This window comes from Eleutherodactylus coqui, chromosome 4 (genome assembly GCF_035609145.1).
Source record: "Eleutherodactylus coqui strain aEleCoq1 chromosome 4, aEleCoq1.hap1, whole genome shotgun sequence".
NCBI classification, from domain to species: Eukaryota; Metazoa; Chordata; class Amphibia; order Anura; family Eleutherodactylidae; genus Eleutherodactylus; species Eleutherodactylus coqui.
In genome coordinates, this window is record NC_089840.1 from 47027849 (window position 1) to 47043734 (window position 15886).

The following is a 15886-nucleotide window of genomic DNA, read 5'->3' on the forward strand; positions in this document are numbered from 1 at the left end:
ACCTCATCCCCATTATTATTGACCTCGAGCTTAGGCAATGGCAGTGAGCATGGCGGTTTCCTTCTGGTCGGTTTATATGCTGGAACCTTAGAAAGAAGAGACACAACAGTCACTAATGAGGTCCAATACAGATGATACTAAACCTATTAGACATGTTATAAGCAGTCTGATCAGTGGAGATACATATACTGAGACCCCTCACAATTGCCAGTGGTCTGAGTTTGAAAAATCTCTGCATGTTCTATTTTCATGCAAGTCTTACAAGAGAATGGGGCATGTAAGCTGCCATGTCCCGCTCATCACATAGACATGGTGTCCGTCTCAGGCGCAACTCGTTCTTGGCCGTGCGAATATAACCTTTGTGGTTCCCACCAAACTTGGGTTCAGTCTACACAGAATGTATCTATGGCCAGCTTCATATCACAATAGTCATCTCACAGGGAACGTATCCCACGCCTTGTATTCACCTCTTTTCTTGGACTGTTCAAGGTGTCACCGAATAAGCCGGCGAGCTTGGCAACAGATGGTGGCGCTGACTCTTCGGCGGTGGCACTTTCTGCTGATTTCCCCTTTAAAAAAAAGAAGAGAAACAATATTAATGACCATTAGAATACACTTTCTGTCCTAGTTTCTCACCATTTTTAGAATCTCTGCTTGCTGTCAGTGAATGGGAACATTATTGTTTAAAACAGAGCTTGAAAACCTGTACAGACCAAATACATCTCACAGCTGAGGATTTAATGAAAAAGGTTTAGTACGGTGTTAGCCAGTAGAGTTGAATGTGAATGTTCGCTGCAAGAGAAACCAAGTAATCTTGTGGATATAATACCTTTTAATAACTAACAAAAATACATGATGTTATAGCGAGCTTTCCAACTTCTCAGAGTCCTTCCTCATGGCTCATTCATAGAGGCGCATCCGGGCGCCGATGTGCCTGTTTTACTGCAGGAAAGGACGGCCGCACTGCAGGTGCCGACGACTCTCCGCACCGCTGGAAGAAAGAACACATGACCGGCTCCATTGCCGGTCATATGTTCTTTCTTCTGGCGGTGCGGAGAGTCGTCTGCACCTGTAGTGCGGCTGTCTTCTTTGTGCAGTTACACGAGTGCGTCGGCGCCCGGATGCGCCCGTGTGACTGAGCCCTCAGGCATGATGAGAGGTTCGAAAGCTCGCTTTAACATCATGTATTTTTGTTAGCCATTAAGAGGTATCATATCTACAAGATTACTTGGTTTCTCTAGCTGAGGATTTGTTACAATTACTTCCAGTCTAGGCAATGCTCTGTGAGGATTTTATACACTCACACTGGAATGTGTTTAGACTGCTGTGAGTTTTGCAATTTCGGGTGACTTTCATCTAATATGTCCTGCATCTGTTGCACAGGAAAGTTGTGCCTCAGTCATATGATGTTACTCACATTAAAATATTGGAGCGACCAAGTTCAACTTTTGACAACTTAAGGCTAACTCATGGCATAATAAAGAGCACAGGTCAAGTTTGGATGTGATGCCACTAAGTGCCAACCTTGTACTCCATGCTTCATGTATTTAAAGGGGTTGTCCCGCGGCAGCAAGTGGGTCTATACACTTCTGTATGGCCATATTAATGCACTTTGTAATGTACATTGTGCATTAATTATGAGCCATACAGAAGTTATAAAAAGTTTTATACTTACCTGCTCCGTTGCTGGCATCCTCGTCTCCATGGTTGCCGTCTAATTTTCGCCGTCTAAAATGGCCTAATGGCCAAATTAGACGCGCTTGCGCAGTCCAGGTCTTCTCCTGTTCTCTATGGGGCTCCGTGTAGCTCCGCCCCGTCACGTGCCGATTCCAGCCAATCAGGAGGCTGGAATCGGCAATGGACCGCACAGAAGAGCTGCGGTCCACGGAGGAAGAGGATCCCGGCGGCCATCTTCACCGGTAAGTATAGAAGTCACCGGAGCGCGGGGATTAAGGTAAGCGCTCCGGTAAGCTTTCTTTAGGTCCCTGCATCGGGGTTGTCTCGCGCCGAACGGGGGGGGGGGGGGTTGAAAAAAAAAAAAAACCCGTTTCGGCGCGGGACAACCCCTTTAACATTTGCTGATTCTAAAAGGGGTGGTCAAGAATTAAATTAAAGGATATGCTCCTTTTTACAGAAACAGGGCCACTCCTGTCGATGGACTGCATCTGTAACTCAGTCCAAGTCACTTGAATGGGTACGAGCTGCAATACCGGACACAGCCCATTGACAGCAGGGGTGCTGTTTCTTGAAAAAAAGAGCAGACTCTTTATTCTAATTCCGGACACTCCTTTGGTAAGGAATATTCCTCCAGAGCCGGGACCCTGTATTATATCTACCAGACAGTTTTTAGTGTACATCTGATAAGTCTTTTAACCCTTCACTGTTTTTGTCTGTCTTCTATGTGCGGCAGGAGTGTTTAAGAGGCGTTCAAGAGTCTGTTATTTCCGCTTACAGGAGATTCCGTTTTGACTTTATCCCAACAAGGAAACAGACGCTGAAAGACTTATCTCCTGCTATTTTTTATTTAATGGGGGTAAGAATAGCTTCTCGTGGGAAATACTCCAAGTGGTTCTTATTTGTGACAACAGCAACTTAAAATGTAGTGCAGTGAATTTTACAACACAAGACGTTCTCAGACATAAAACATCATCATGTGAAGGAGCCATGAGACTGCCTGGAGGTCTGAAATGTAAAAAGCAACTCTGGTCACAGAAAATAGTGACTTCAATGGAATACTAAAACTAAATGCCTTGGGATATTTAAAAAAATTGATTGCAGGGGTAGAACAAGGGCTATGTGGAGTAGGTAGCTGCATACAGGCCCTTTTACACGGGAAGATAATCTTTCAAACCACCGAAAGATTGAAAGATTTAATGATCTACCGTATTTGCGTAAAGTGTTTAAGGCCATTAACACTTTATCATCTCATTTGCATGTAAAAGGGCCTGTACAAGTTGTTTGCATAGCCTAGCCTGTGTTTAAACACACTCCCAGCTGTGCAAATAGCTGCCAAAACATTCCATTGTTCTCCTAGAAGCTGCTGGCAGATTGCATTGTTCTCTCCAAGCTAGTATAAACATGCCCTGAAGAGAACAGCATGTGGTCTTTTGAAAAGATAAATGTGTTTGCTTTATTTTTCAGTGGCTGAATGATGGATTTTAAATTAACCTTAAAATCAAATGAAACGTGTACAATGCCGCATTTACATGTAAAGATTATTGCTCATTTTCAACAGTTTGAACAAATTTTGAACGATCATTATAATCATTATCAACATGATGTCATTCACTGAGTGGCTGTGATTGGCTGCTGGCGCTCCATTAGCCTATCACAGTGCTCGCTTTACTGGAGCCGGGGTATACAAAGCCCCTTTAACAGTATAGCTGAAATGGCAGACGGGGAGGACTCTGAAGTTTGCTGCAGCACCGCTGGGGACCATTAGGATGCCGCGGACCAGGTGAGTATAAGGCCCCTCCCCTGAAAATAAGACACTGTGCCTCTTTTGGGGCAAAAAATAATATAAGACAGTGTCTTATTTTGGAGGTAAAACGGTATAATACTGCTTCTAATGTACAAGAATATAACTCCTATAATACTGCCTCCTATGTACAAGAATATAACTATTATAATACTGCCTCCTATGTATAAGAGTATAACTACTGTAATACTGCCCCCTATGTACAAGAATATAACTACTATAATACTGCCCCCTATGTACAAGAATATAACAACTATAATACTACCTCCTATGTTCAAGAATATAACTACTATAATACTGCCTCCTATGTACAGGAATATAACTACTATAATACTGCCTCCTATGTACAAGAATATAACTACTATAATACTGCCCCCTATGTATGAGAATATAACTACTATAATACTGCCCTCCATATGCAAGAATATAACCACTTTATTACTTCCCCCTATATGCAAGAATATAACTACTCTAATACTACCTCATATGTACAATAATATAACTGCTATAATACTGTCCCCTATGTACAAGAACAGACCGACTATAATACTGCCTCCTATGTACAAGAATATGACTAGTATAACACTGCCCCTATGTACCAGAATATAACTACTATAATACTGCCCTCTATGTACAAGAATATAACTACTATAATACTGCCCCTATGTACAAGAATAGAACTACTATAATGCTGCCCCTATGGACAAGAATAGAACTACTATAATATTGCCCCCCTATGTAAAGGTATATAACTACTATAGTACTGCCTCCTATGTACAAGAATATAACTAGTACAACACTGCCCCTATGTACCTGAATATAACTACTATAATATTGCCCTCTATGTACAAGAATATCACTACTATAATACTGCCCCCTATGTATAAGAATATAACTACTGTAATACTGCCCCCTATGTACAAGAATATAACTACTATAATGCTGCCCCTATGTACAAGAATAGAACTACTATAATATTGCCCCCCTATGTAAAGGAATATAACGACTATAATACTGCCTCCTATGTACAGTATAACTACTCTAATACTGCCCCCTATGTACACGAATATAACTACTATAATACTGCCCCTATGTACAAGAATATAACTACTATAATACTGCCTCCTATGTACAAGAATATAACTACTATAATACTGCCCCCTATGTACAAGAATATAACTGCTATAATACTGCCTCCTATGTACAAGAATATAACTACTATAATACTGCCCCTACGTACAAGAATATAACTACTATAATACTGCCCCCTATATACAAGAATATAACTACTATAATGCTGACCCCTATGTACAAGTATATAACTACTATAATACTGCCTCCTATGTACAGGAATATAACTACTATAATACTGCCCCCTATGTACAGTATAACTACTCTAATAAAACCTCATATGCACAAGAATATAACTACTATAATACTGCCTTCTATGTGCAAGAATATAACTACTATAATACTGCCCCCTATATACAAGAATATAACTACTATAATGCTGACCCCTATGTACAAGAATATAACTACTATAATACTGCCTCCTATGTACAGGAATATAACTACTATAATACTGCCCCCTATGTACAGTATAACTACTCTAATAAAACCTCATATGCACAAGAATATAACTACTATAATACTGCCCCTATGTACAAGAATATAACTACTATAATACTGCCCCTATGTACAAGAATATAACTACTATAATACTGCCACATATGTACAAGAATATAACTGCTATAATACTGTCTCCTATGTACAAGAATATAACTAATATACTACTGCTCCTAATGTACAAGAATATAACTACTATAATACTGCCTTCTATGTACAAGAATATAACTACTATAATACTGCCCCCTATGTACAAGAATATAATTACTATAATGCTACCCCTATGTACAAGAATATAACCACTATAATATTGCGTTCTATATACAAGAATTTAACTACTATAATACCGCCTCTTATGTACAAGAATATAACTACTATAATACTGCCTCCTATGTACAAGAATATAACTACTATAATACTGCCCCCTATGTACAAGAATATAACCACTATAATACTGCCTCCTATGTACAAGAATATAACTACTATAATACTGCCCCTATGTACAAGAATATAACGACTATAATACTGCCTCTTATGTACAAGAATATAACTACTATAATACAGCCTCCTATGTACAAGAATATAACTACTATAATACTGCCCCCTATGTACAGGAATATAACTACTGTAATACTGCCCCCTATGTACAAGAATATAACTACTATAATACTGCCTCTTATGTACAAGAATATAACTACTATAATACAGCCTCCTATGTACAAGAATATAACTACTATAATACTGCCTACTATGTACAAGAATATAACTACTGTAATACAGCCTCCTATGTACAAGAATATAACTACTATAATACTGCCCCCCTATGTACAAGAATTTAACTACTATAATACTGCCCCGTATGTATGAGAATATAACTACTATAATACTGCCCCCTATGTACAAGAATATAACTACTATAATACTGCCCTCCATACGCAAGAATATAACCACTTTATTACTGCCCCCTATATACAAGAATATAACTACTCTAATACTACCTCATATGTACAAGAATATAACTGCTATAATACTGTCCCCTATGTACAAGAACAGAACTACTATAATACTGCCTCCTATGTACAAGAATATGACTAGTATAACACTGCCCCTATGTACCAGAATATAACTACTATAATACTGCCCCCTATGTACAAGAATATAACTACTATAATACTGCCCCTATGTACAAGAATAGAACTACTATAATGCTGCCCCTATGTACAAGAATAGAACTACTATAATATTGCCCCCCTATGTAAAGGAATATAACTACTATAATACTGCCCCCTATGTACAAGAATATAACTACTGTAATACTGCCCCTATGTACAAGAATATAACTCCTATAATACTGCCCCTACGTACACGAATATAACTACTGTAATACTGCCCCTATATACAAGAATATAACTATTATAATACTGCCCCCTATGTACAAGAATATAACTACTATAATACTGCCTCCTATGTACAAGAATATAACTACTATAATACTGCTCCTTTGTACAAGAATATAACTACCATAATACTGCCCCCTATGTACAAGAATATAACTACTATAATACTGCCGCTACGTACAAGAATATAACTACTATAATACTGCCCCCTATGTACAAGAATATAACTACTATAATACTGCCCCTACGTACAAGAATATAACTACTATAATTCTGCTCCTATGTACAAGAATATAACTACTATAATACTGCCCCCTATGTACAAGAATATAACTACTATAATACTACCCCTATGTACAAGAATATAACTACTATAATACTGCCCCCTATGTACAAGAATATAACTACTATAATACTGCCTCCTATGTACAAGAATATAACTACTATAATACTACCCCTATGTACAAGAATATAACTACTATAATACTGCCCCCTATGTACAAGAATATAACTACTATAATACTGCCTCCTATGTACAAGAATATAACTACTATAATACTGCCCCCTATGTACAAGAATATAACTACTATAATACTGCCCCCGATGTACAAGGATATAACTAGTATAATAGTATTGATGCAGTTATAAAATATGACAGAATATTTAATAGACACATGATATATTATGGGCTGTGAACTGCAGTATTAGCACACAGCTTGGCTTGGGCAGAACTCACACATTGTATGACACAAGACCTCATTTGGCTCCCAACTATCCCTCCGGCTGAGCTGGTGCCAGACTCGCTTTCCTCCCTCTGCTTTGAAACTTATCATGTTGCGTCAGATATGGGAATAATCTCTGGGTTATGGAACACTCGGACTTTGATGATCTGACAAAAGTCATTACGTAACGGGAATTACATAGTCCTGGTGTATTTATCTGTACACTCAGTGCTTACTGCTCTGCACACAGATGCCTTAAAGAGCCTTTGTTACTGGGCAGATACTATAATCTTCAAGCTTCTGCAAAATGACCTAAGTAACATTATTTAGGGGAGCCATCTGCACCCACTCGTCAGCCTATACTCCTCCTCTGACACAGCTTCAAGCTGTAATGTGGAATATAGTAGTGAGCCTGCAGTAAGGCTGCTCTCACACCTGCGTTAGGGTCAGTTCAGGGTTTCCATCTCTTTGTTTTGTTTTTGGAGGGGAGAAACTGAAATATCACTGAAAAAAAACTGATCAGTTTCTTTCTCAAGTGATTTCAATGGGGTTTCAAAAAAACGGAAAGCAAACGGAAAGGCTTCCATTTACTTCCATTCCATCGGGCTTCTATTTTTTTCCATTTTCTTGAAATCAATCGGGAAAACAATGATTCTTTTTTTTGTTTTTATTTCAGTTTCCCTCCTCCAAGAACGGAGCAGAGATACAGAAACCCTGAACTGACCCTAACGCAGGTGTGAAAGCAGCCTAAGCTCAGCTAATGGTGGCTGCAGGGTACCCTTGATGAGCCTGGGTTCTCATACCATAAGACCATGTCTGCATTCCCAGCGCGCATTTGCTTCATACGCTCTGCAGGTTCATATACCTCTGTGGTCAGAAACGCTCTTTTCTCCTTAGGGAGAGCAACTATATACTATAAACTAAGTGAGGAGACTCAAATGGCCACGCACGCTCCTCTGGGTAATATGCAAATAAGGGAGAGGGAATAAATCCTCCACAGTGCCACCTAATGAAAGGCAGCATTCCTTCGAGTCAAAGTGGGACTTTTTATACAAGTCTTGTTACAATGACTGGGAATCAAAAGCAAAGCCAGACTCCATGTACATACAGCTGTTTCTGGGTTATTGCCCATCATCAGTGTACAGTAGGAGTCTGGCTTTTGCTAGTGAGAGGCCTGGGACAGGGGTCAGAAACGCTCTTTTCTCCTTAGGGAGAGCAACTATATACTATAAACTAAGTGAGGAGACTCAAATGGCCACGCACGCTCCTCTGGGTAACTATATACTATATACTATAAACTAAGTGAGGAGACTCAAATGGCCATTTGAGTCTCCTCACTTAGTTTATAGTATATAGTTGCTCTCCCTAAGGAGAAAAGAGCGTTTCTGACCCCTGTCCCAGGCCTCTCACTAGCAAAAGCCAGACTCCTACTGTACACTGATGATGGGCAATAACCCGGAAACAGCTGTATGTACATGGAGTCTGGCTTTGCTTTTGATTCCCAGTCATTGTAACAAGACTTGTATAAAAAGTCCCACTTTGACTCGAAGGAATGCTGCCTTTCATTAGGTGGCACTGTGGAGGATTTATACCTCTGTGGACACGTTAGAAGCCGAAATAACATCGTATGTGAACGAACCCATTGAAATCAATGGGTGCGCTTTGCGGGTGTGATTTTTTACGTGCGCAAACACGTTCGTCTCTTTAAGCCCTATAAAGTCCACTAGAAAGTGACCCCGTTTATAGCTGATTTTCAGGCAATCACTTGCATCTTTTTCTTTTGGGTTGGCTCAAAAATAACTTATTAGACTCCATGATGTGTCCATACACTGATGACTGCCATATACTCTGCATGAATACAGGGTGGCCCTCAGGGCTTTAACAGATGAACGTATGCTTAAATAAACTTGCCGCAACTGAGTATATTTGCGGATGAACAAGGGTTATTCACGGGGTCCCCCCTTGCCCTTAATTTTTTTAACCTGCCATAGACTTCTATGGCAGCTTTCTCCTGCATGTTAGAAACACGCTCATGAGAGTTTCACGTGCGTAAAAGTGTGCTTAAACACGTCCGTCTGTGTAAGCCCTCAGAGTAATCTCCTCTGGAGGCCCCAAGGTGCACTAGTTCCACACTGTTCAGGTAATAGGAAATTGGTTTTGGATAAACCTAAACATATAGCAAAATCTGTACCGATTTGTAAAAGAAGCCATAATCAATCAGAACATTTTGGGAAATTTCTCTTTAAATGGGTTTTCCAGCACTAAACCATTGAGGACCTATCCTTAGGGTAGGTCATTAATTGTTGATTGGTGGGTGTCTGCTGCTCGAGAACCCTGCTGATCAGCTGATTGAAGAGGCAAGGGGCACTCAAGTAAGCTTTGCGGCCTCTTCTCAGACCAGTGACGTTAATTAGTCACATTTCCCAAAAAATTTGGACTGAGATGATATACCACACATAGCCATTATACAATGTATGGACTGAAGTGACAGCAGTGCTGACTCGAGCACCGTTATCACTTCAATCAGCTGATTGGGGGGGGGGGGGTCTCGAACGGGGAACCTCTGCTGATCAACTCTTGATGGCTTAGTTTACTGCTGGAAAACCCCTTGAAATATACTTTTATATCAGGACGTTACATGATGCTAGTAACTGTGATGGGCTATGACTATCTCAATGTTATGTGGTTGTCACTCATAATAGATGTTCCAGTACAGTTCATATGTGGCAATGATAGATCTCATGGATGAATCATGAAAATTTACAATGTCTGATGAAGAGACCTAAGTCGTCTCGAAAGCTTGCTGTTTAACATCATTTCTCTTTATTAGCCATTAAAAGGTATCAATCTACAACAGCAATATCGAAAAGTTACAAGGGATTGACTTGCAGGAATGCTGCCTTCTAATAGGTGGCACTGTAGAGGCATTGTTCCATCTTCCTATTTGCATAAACTTCCCAGAGGAGCATGCATGACCTTATAAAGTCTCCTCACACCTACTAGGTGCTCTCCCTCTGGAGCAACTTTACCCGTTCTGACCCACATCATAGGCCTCTCATTTGCCAAGCCAGAAACCTGCTGTACACTGATGAGGGGCAAAACCCTGAAACAGTCAGTCTGTGCAAGGATATCATTTCCTTTTGGAGAAGACTTTGGCTTATATTCTCAGTCATTGTTACAAGGTTTGTTAAAATGTCTGACATTGACTTGCAGGAATGCTGCTTTCTCATAGGTGGTGTTGTCGAGGTATTGTAACATCTTCCTGTTTGCAAGGGATAGACAGTAATGTCAAAAGTAATAAACCAAGGAAAAAAAGCTAATTATTTTATGACCGGAGTTACCCTTTAAAGGGGTTGTCTCATCAAGTCATCATCTGTTTTTAAATGGTGTTGGTCTGATGATATTGATCAAGAGGGGTGTCGTCTCTCCTTAAGGAGAGCACCTAAAAAGTGTGTGGAGACACCTAGGGGGTGAGTGCGTTAGGGATGGCATCGTCTCTTTCCAAGGAGAGCAGCCAAAAGGGGCGTGAGATGACACCTGAGAGCCGAATGAGAAGACTTATAAGGCCATGCATGCTCCTCTGGGTAATTTATGCAAATAAGGACGACAGAACAATACCTCTACAGCGCCACCTATTGGATGGCAGCATTCTGGTCCGGGTTCTGAAACCCAAAAGTAACAGCCTATATTGTTGGGAGAAGTTTTATTCAGTCCTGAAGAAATGTTTCACAATGTTTGTTTTACACATTATACATTGAAATGAATGGCGGACCACGTAATATATGGCGCCCGTGGCCCTGTTCTACCAGCATGACGGCCACTCTTTATTTGCAGGTCTCTTGCTCTGCCCATATGAGGACTCCTTCTGTCTATTAGAGTACATGATAAAGGGTTGTTATTAGATCACAGCCCCTTTAAGTAATTGTATTAATAAGGCTTTCTCAGAGATTTCTTCACTTAGGTTTTTAAGCAAGTCTGGCAATGTCCTATCATGTATAAGTCTATAATGACGGTGATCGGAGATTTAAGGGTTTACTCATTAAGCCCTCCAGTGGCTGATCACTCAGTAATCGTCTAAGAGCAGCTAGGGACTCAGGCTCACTGAAGACAGCAGTGTGTGAATAATCTGTTTAGGAACTGATTTCATTACATGTCCCCATTTCTATCTTGTCCCTCCATGATGAGACTTGGTTTATACCGCCTAGAAGGAAGAGACTCCTATTAAAGGGACAGTTCACCTACAAGAGACGACAAAAGTAGAAAGAAAATATGCCCCCACTGCCAGTCACTCTGTATCATTTTTATGCTGTTTAACAAATTATACAGGTCTTCACGGATTCCTTTAGTTTTTGGCGGTCTGAGTGGGTGGGACTTTTCTTAGGGGCAGGGATTAATGTGCCTGGTGACATATTATAGATAGAGCAATGGGGGACGTTGGGGGGGGGGGGGGGGGGGGGGAGGGCTCCTGCTGCAGCCAGTTGCCTTACAGTTACCTTAGTTGGCTATTACTGATTGTACAAATGTAAGGTTCTGCTCAGATTTGTGTAATAGCTTCCAATCACAATAGAAGCCACAATACTGCAAGCAACACCCCATTGACACAGAATGTTAAAATTTTGTCATTTTGACAGCAAACATATTGCTATATGCTGCATTATTCTTGCCGTCAAGAGCGACAACTGCCATAGACCTTTGGAATGGCGATGCGAACACGGCCTAACAGAGTATTCTCATTAGATCAGTAAAAGTCAGTGATTATGGCAACATAGGGATTGCCCTGGAAAAGGTGAAGACACAAGTAAAGGTACCTTTAGGCCTGGTCTCACACGAACAAATTTGAATAGCAGATTTCGCAATCGCTGTCTATGCGTATGATACGCAGTAATACACGTGCATTGAAATGCATTGACTTCTGTTGCTTTGCTCACACTTGCAGGTAGGAATTGTAGATTTGTGGGCAGACAATGCAGGACAGAGTCTGGGGAGCAACACACCATCCAGACTGCTGTCTGCAACCTCCGCTGATTTTTCTAGGCTCCTCTTCTATAAGAAAGTTTTTTTTTAAAGTGGTTTATACTACTTCCAAAAAAAGTAGTATAAAACCAGCCGAGCCCAGAGATCAGTATCCTGTTCTGAAGGCTCTCAGACCAGCTCTCACCACGATAGTACAAGAGAATGTCGCCTAGGCGGTCACATGAGCGATAGAAGGATGTTTCCATACAGGGGTTTTCGCAACTTTCTGACTTCATTCCCTGCTTACGTTCGGTCTTCTGCACGGACGATATGCTGTCCTTAAATGTACATCTGCGTGGAAAACCGCATGTGACCATACGCAATTCGCTTCCAGGATCAGAAGCAGGTCTTCTGCTGCGGATATCCGCTCACGAAATCCAACCCGTTCTTGTGAGCCCGGCCTTACACAGAGCAACTATCATTCAGATAGTTGCTCAGAAAAGTCATTGATGTCTACAAACCACAGTCACATCATTTGCTTTAAAAAGGGTATTCCAAAACTTTGGTAACTTTTTCTATTGATGCCTGACAAGTCTTCAATAAATGATCGGAGGGGGTAGACAATTCTGTGCAAAGTGCAAGAACTGCGGCAATATAGTGAAGACATCATGTGTCTCTCTCTTGCCCTTCTTATACACAGGCCACACATAATAGTGACCTAGTTACATCTTGGGATGCAGATTCCCTCCCCTGGAAATTCTTAGCAGGGTAATTGTCCATGATCCTTCTATGATGTCTTCTCCTGTGTTTGGACCTTGACCATTTCTGAATTCTGAACCATCAGATTAAATTAGACTTTGAACTATGTTATTGTGGATGCTGGTCTTTAAGATTTCCAGATCAGTAGATGAAAGACAAAAGAACTGTCACCACGAATGTATGTAAAGAGGAAATGACAAGTGAGCCTGAGGTTTTCATATTAAAGTCTAACCTGCAGTCAGTATCACATCCTAATGAAGAATCAATCTTTGTTTCACATCTTCCTTCTCCCCCTCTAATTTATTCTGCACTTGATTTCCTGTTCAAGTGACTACCACTTGACTACATGTGGCTATATAGACAGCAGATTACCTTTCTATGCTATAGTAGCTTGTTTAGATCTCTGTTTATTAAACGGGTTGTCTCAGAGATGTAGCTAGGTGTTCCTGCATCCCGGGCAAAGATTCAGTTTGGTGCCTTCTCCCCTTTGTGGCCCCCAGTAATAATATTGTTCCCTTTGTAGTCCCCAGTAGTAATAATAGTGCTCCATGTGGCCGCCAATAGTAACAGTTCTTCTCTTGTGGCCCACAGTAGTAATAGCAATCCCCTTGTGGACTCCAATAGTAATAGTGCTCCACCAGTGGCCTCCAGAACACATCTGCTAGGTGGTTGCTACTTATAGAGGCTCTGTGTGTATGGCATGGTCTATATAGCAATCAGCTAACTTCTATCTTGGTTAGGCTGACACCTCCTCTGCCCCCATCCTAATTGCGTCCAGGGCACATGCCCCACCTGATCCTCCTTCCCCAGCTACACCCCTGGGTTGTCTCATGAAGACAAATCCTCTCTGTACAGATTGCTCATATGGTATATCCACACCAGAAGGACTGTATGTAATACCAAATTTCCCATGCAGCAACTCTATGGCTAGCCACATCTTCCCTAAAGGGGTTCTTTACTGTAAGAGCAGTTAGACTGTGGAACTCTCTGCCTGAGGAAGTGGTGATGGCAAATAGAGGAGTTTAAAAGGGGACTTGATGTCTTTCTGGAGAGGAAGGATATTATAGGCTATAAATCTAAGGTTATTTGTTAATCTGGGTTTACAGGCAGGTAGGAACTATTAGGGGTTGATCCAGGGAACAGTCTGATTGCCATTAGGGAGTCGGGAAGGAATTTTTCCCCCAAAAGGGCTAATTGGCTTTTGCTCTTGGGGTTTCTTGCCTTGCTCTGGATCAACAACACAGCAGGATAGACAGGCTGGACTAGATGGACATTGTCTTCATTCGGCCTTACGAACTATGTTACTATGATCGCTGGAGCTTCTGTTCTTACTGGGTCAGCTTCACTCTAAAGAGGGGTTGTTTTAATGAGACGCCCCGTAAGCTACCCATACGGGGAGTTAGTTTGGTAATTTCCTAAAATTAACTGGTAACTATCATGAGCACTGGGTTTCTGGGGATGGGTGATGGGTCTTGTGGTTGTAGGATGTTGCATAATCGCCTTGTGCGGTCATTGCTTCAGTTGAGAGAGTCTTGTAGGCTGCCAAATGTTTCCTTGCAAGACTTGTAAAACAAAATAATCAGGAAGTTGCGCGGATCAGACGTCTATGTGCCAGAGGTCTCCATAGTGCCAAAATAGTCCCACAATGCAGCGGAGATACAAATCTGTCAGTGATCAGAGACAATGTACGGTCAGCGCGGGAAGGTGCACGTGTGATACAATGTCTTCAGGCAGGAAATGTTCACGTTTCCGCTAGTTCTGCTGAACCTTGTATTTTTTTTTTTTAATCCTCCCACCAGCAAATTGCAGAAAAAAAAGAGACTCCATGTCATGTGTGTCATGAAACAGATGGGGCTTAGGGCTGCACCATCCATGAAGCGAGCCAGGGATAGTCTGAAGTTCAGATTGACCACCCAGTGGCAAACGTCAGAAAGTTTCTATGACCATCAAGGGCTCAGATCACTCTCTGATAAGGATATGGTCACATGGGGTGTAAATGCTGTGGATTTCCCCGCAAGGAAAATCCACCGCATTTACAGTAGAAGCCACGTGGATGACATTTAACAGACTTTGTCCACATTGTGCAGAAAACGTCCGTGTTGGGTTGTTATATAGTTCGGATTCCAAATCTGCAGCATGTCAATTGTTTGCAGAGGGTGAAATCCACAGCAAAGAGCGAAGTCCGTTGTAAATCCACACCATGAGCTGCAGTTTTTGAAGCTGCGGACTCTGAGGATTTGCTCTGGATTTTCCACTACAGAAAATATATCCCTTGCGAATATATAATATGAGCGCTATTACAGCAGTTGCCACTAGCACAGTTTACCATTAAAGGGGTTGTCTGGTAAGAACTAACTTTTTAAACTCGGAGTCAAAAGGGTTCAAGCAATAAAATGAAGAGCAATTACCCGTCCTCAGCCCCAGCGATCAGGTGCTACAGCCCCACGATTCCTATGGTGTGTCAACAGTGGAAATCAAGTAGCCGCTGCCTGCGAATCAGGGGCCGCAGTGTTACTGTGCCGAACTTCTGGCGGGCAAGATATAAGCGCTGATGCCAGGAAAACGAGCGGTGACGCTGCAGCCTCTGATTGGCATTCAGCAGTCACCTGGCTTCCTTTGTCAACAGAGACTGAAGGATCGAAGAGCTGCAGTCCTGGATCGCTGGGGCGGAGGTTGGGTAAGTACTAGAGATGAGCGAGCACGCTCGGATAAAGCAGTTACTCGAGCAAGCCTTTTTGCCTGATTTTAAAAAGTTAATTCTAACTTTTAATTGCCCCTTTAATTCCAAGCTGCATCTGGACTTCTAACTTCAGCCGTCAGCTATCGGTGGAGGAGACCGCTAGTGCTCATTTAATAGCACCTTAAGGCTTCTTTTTCACATGGGCGTTATTTTGACGAGAAGTAGGCGCGTCAAAAAATCGTGTTCATTAGAACCAATGGTTTCCTATAGA

The 15886-nt window shown here is 41.4% G+C and overlaps 1 protein-coding gene across 2 annotated transcripts in view; it reads right to left on the reverse strand.

Moving 5' to 3' along the window:
- The window catches only part of RCSD1 (RCSD domain containing 1), a 79686-nt gene that overhangs the window by 18024 nt on the left and 45776 nt on the right, over positions 1 to 15886 (reverse strand). For both annotated transcript variants that reach the window (XM_066599369.1, XM_066599368.1), the window contains exons 2-3: positions 468 to 569; positions 3 to 86 (exon numbers count right to left, since the gene is read on the reverse strand). In XM_066599369.1, coding sequence (XP_066455466.1) covers positions 3 to 86; positions 468 to 569 — 186 coding nt within the window. The remainder of the gene's footprint in view (positions 1 to 2; positions 87 to 467; positions 570 to 15886) is intronic.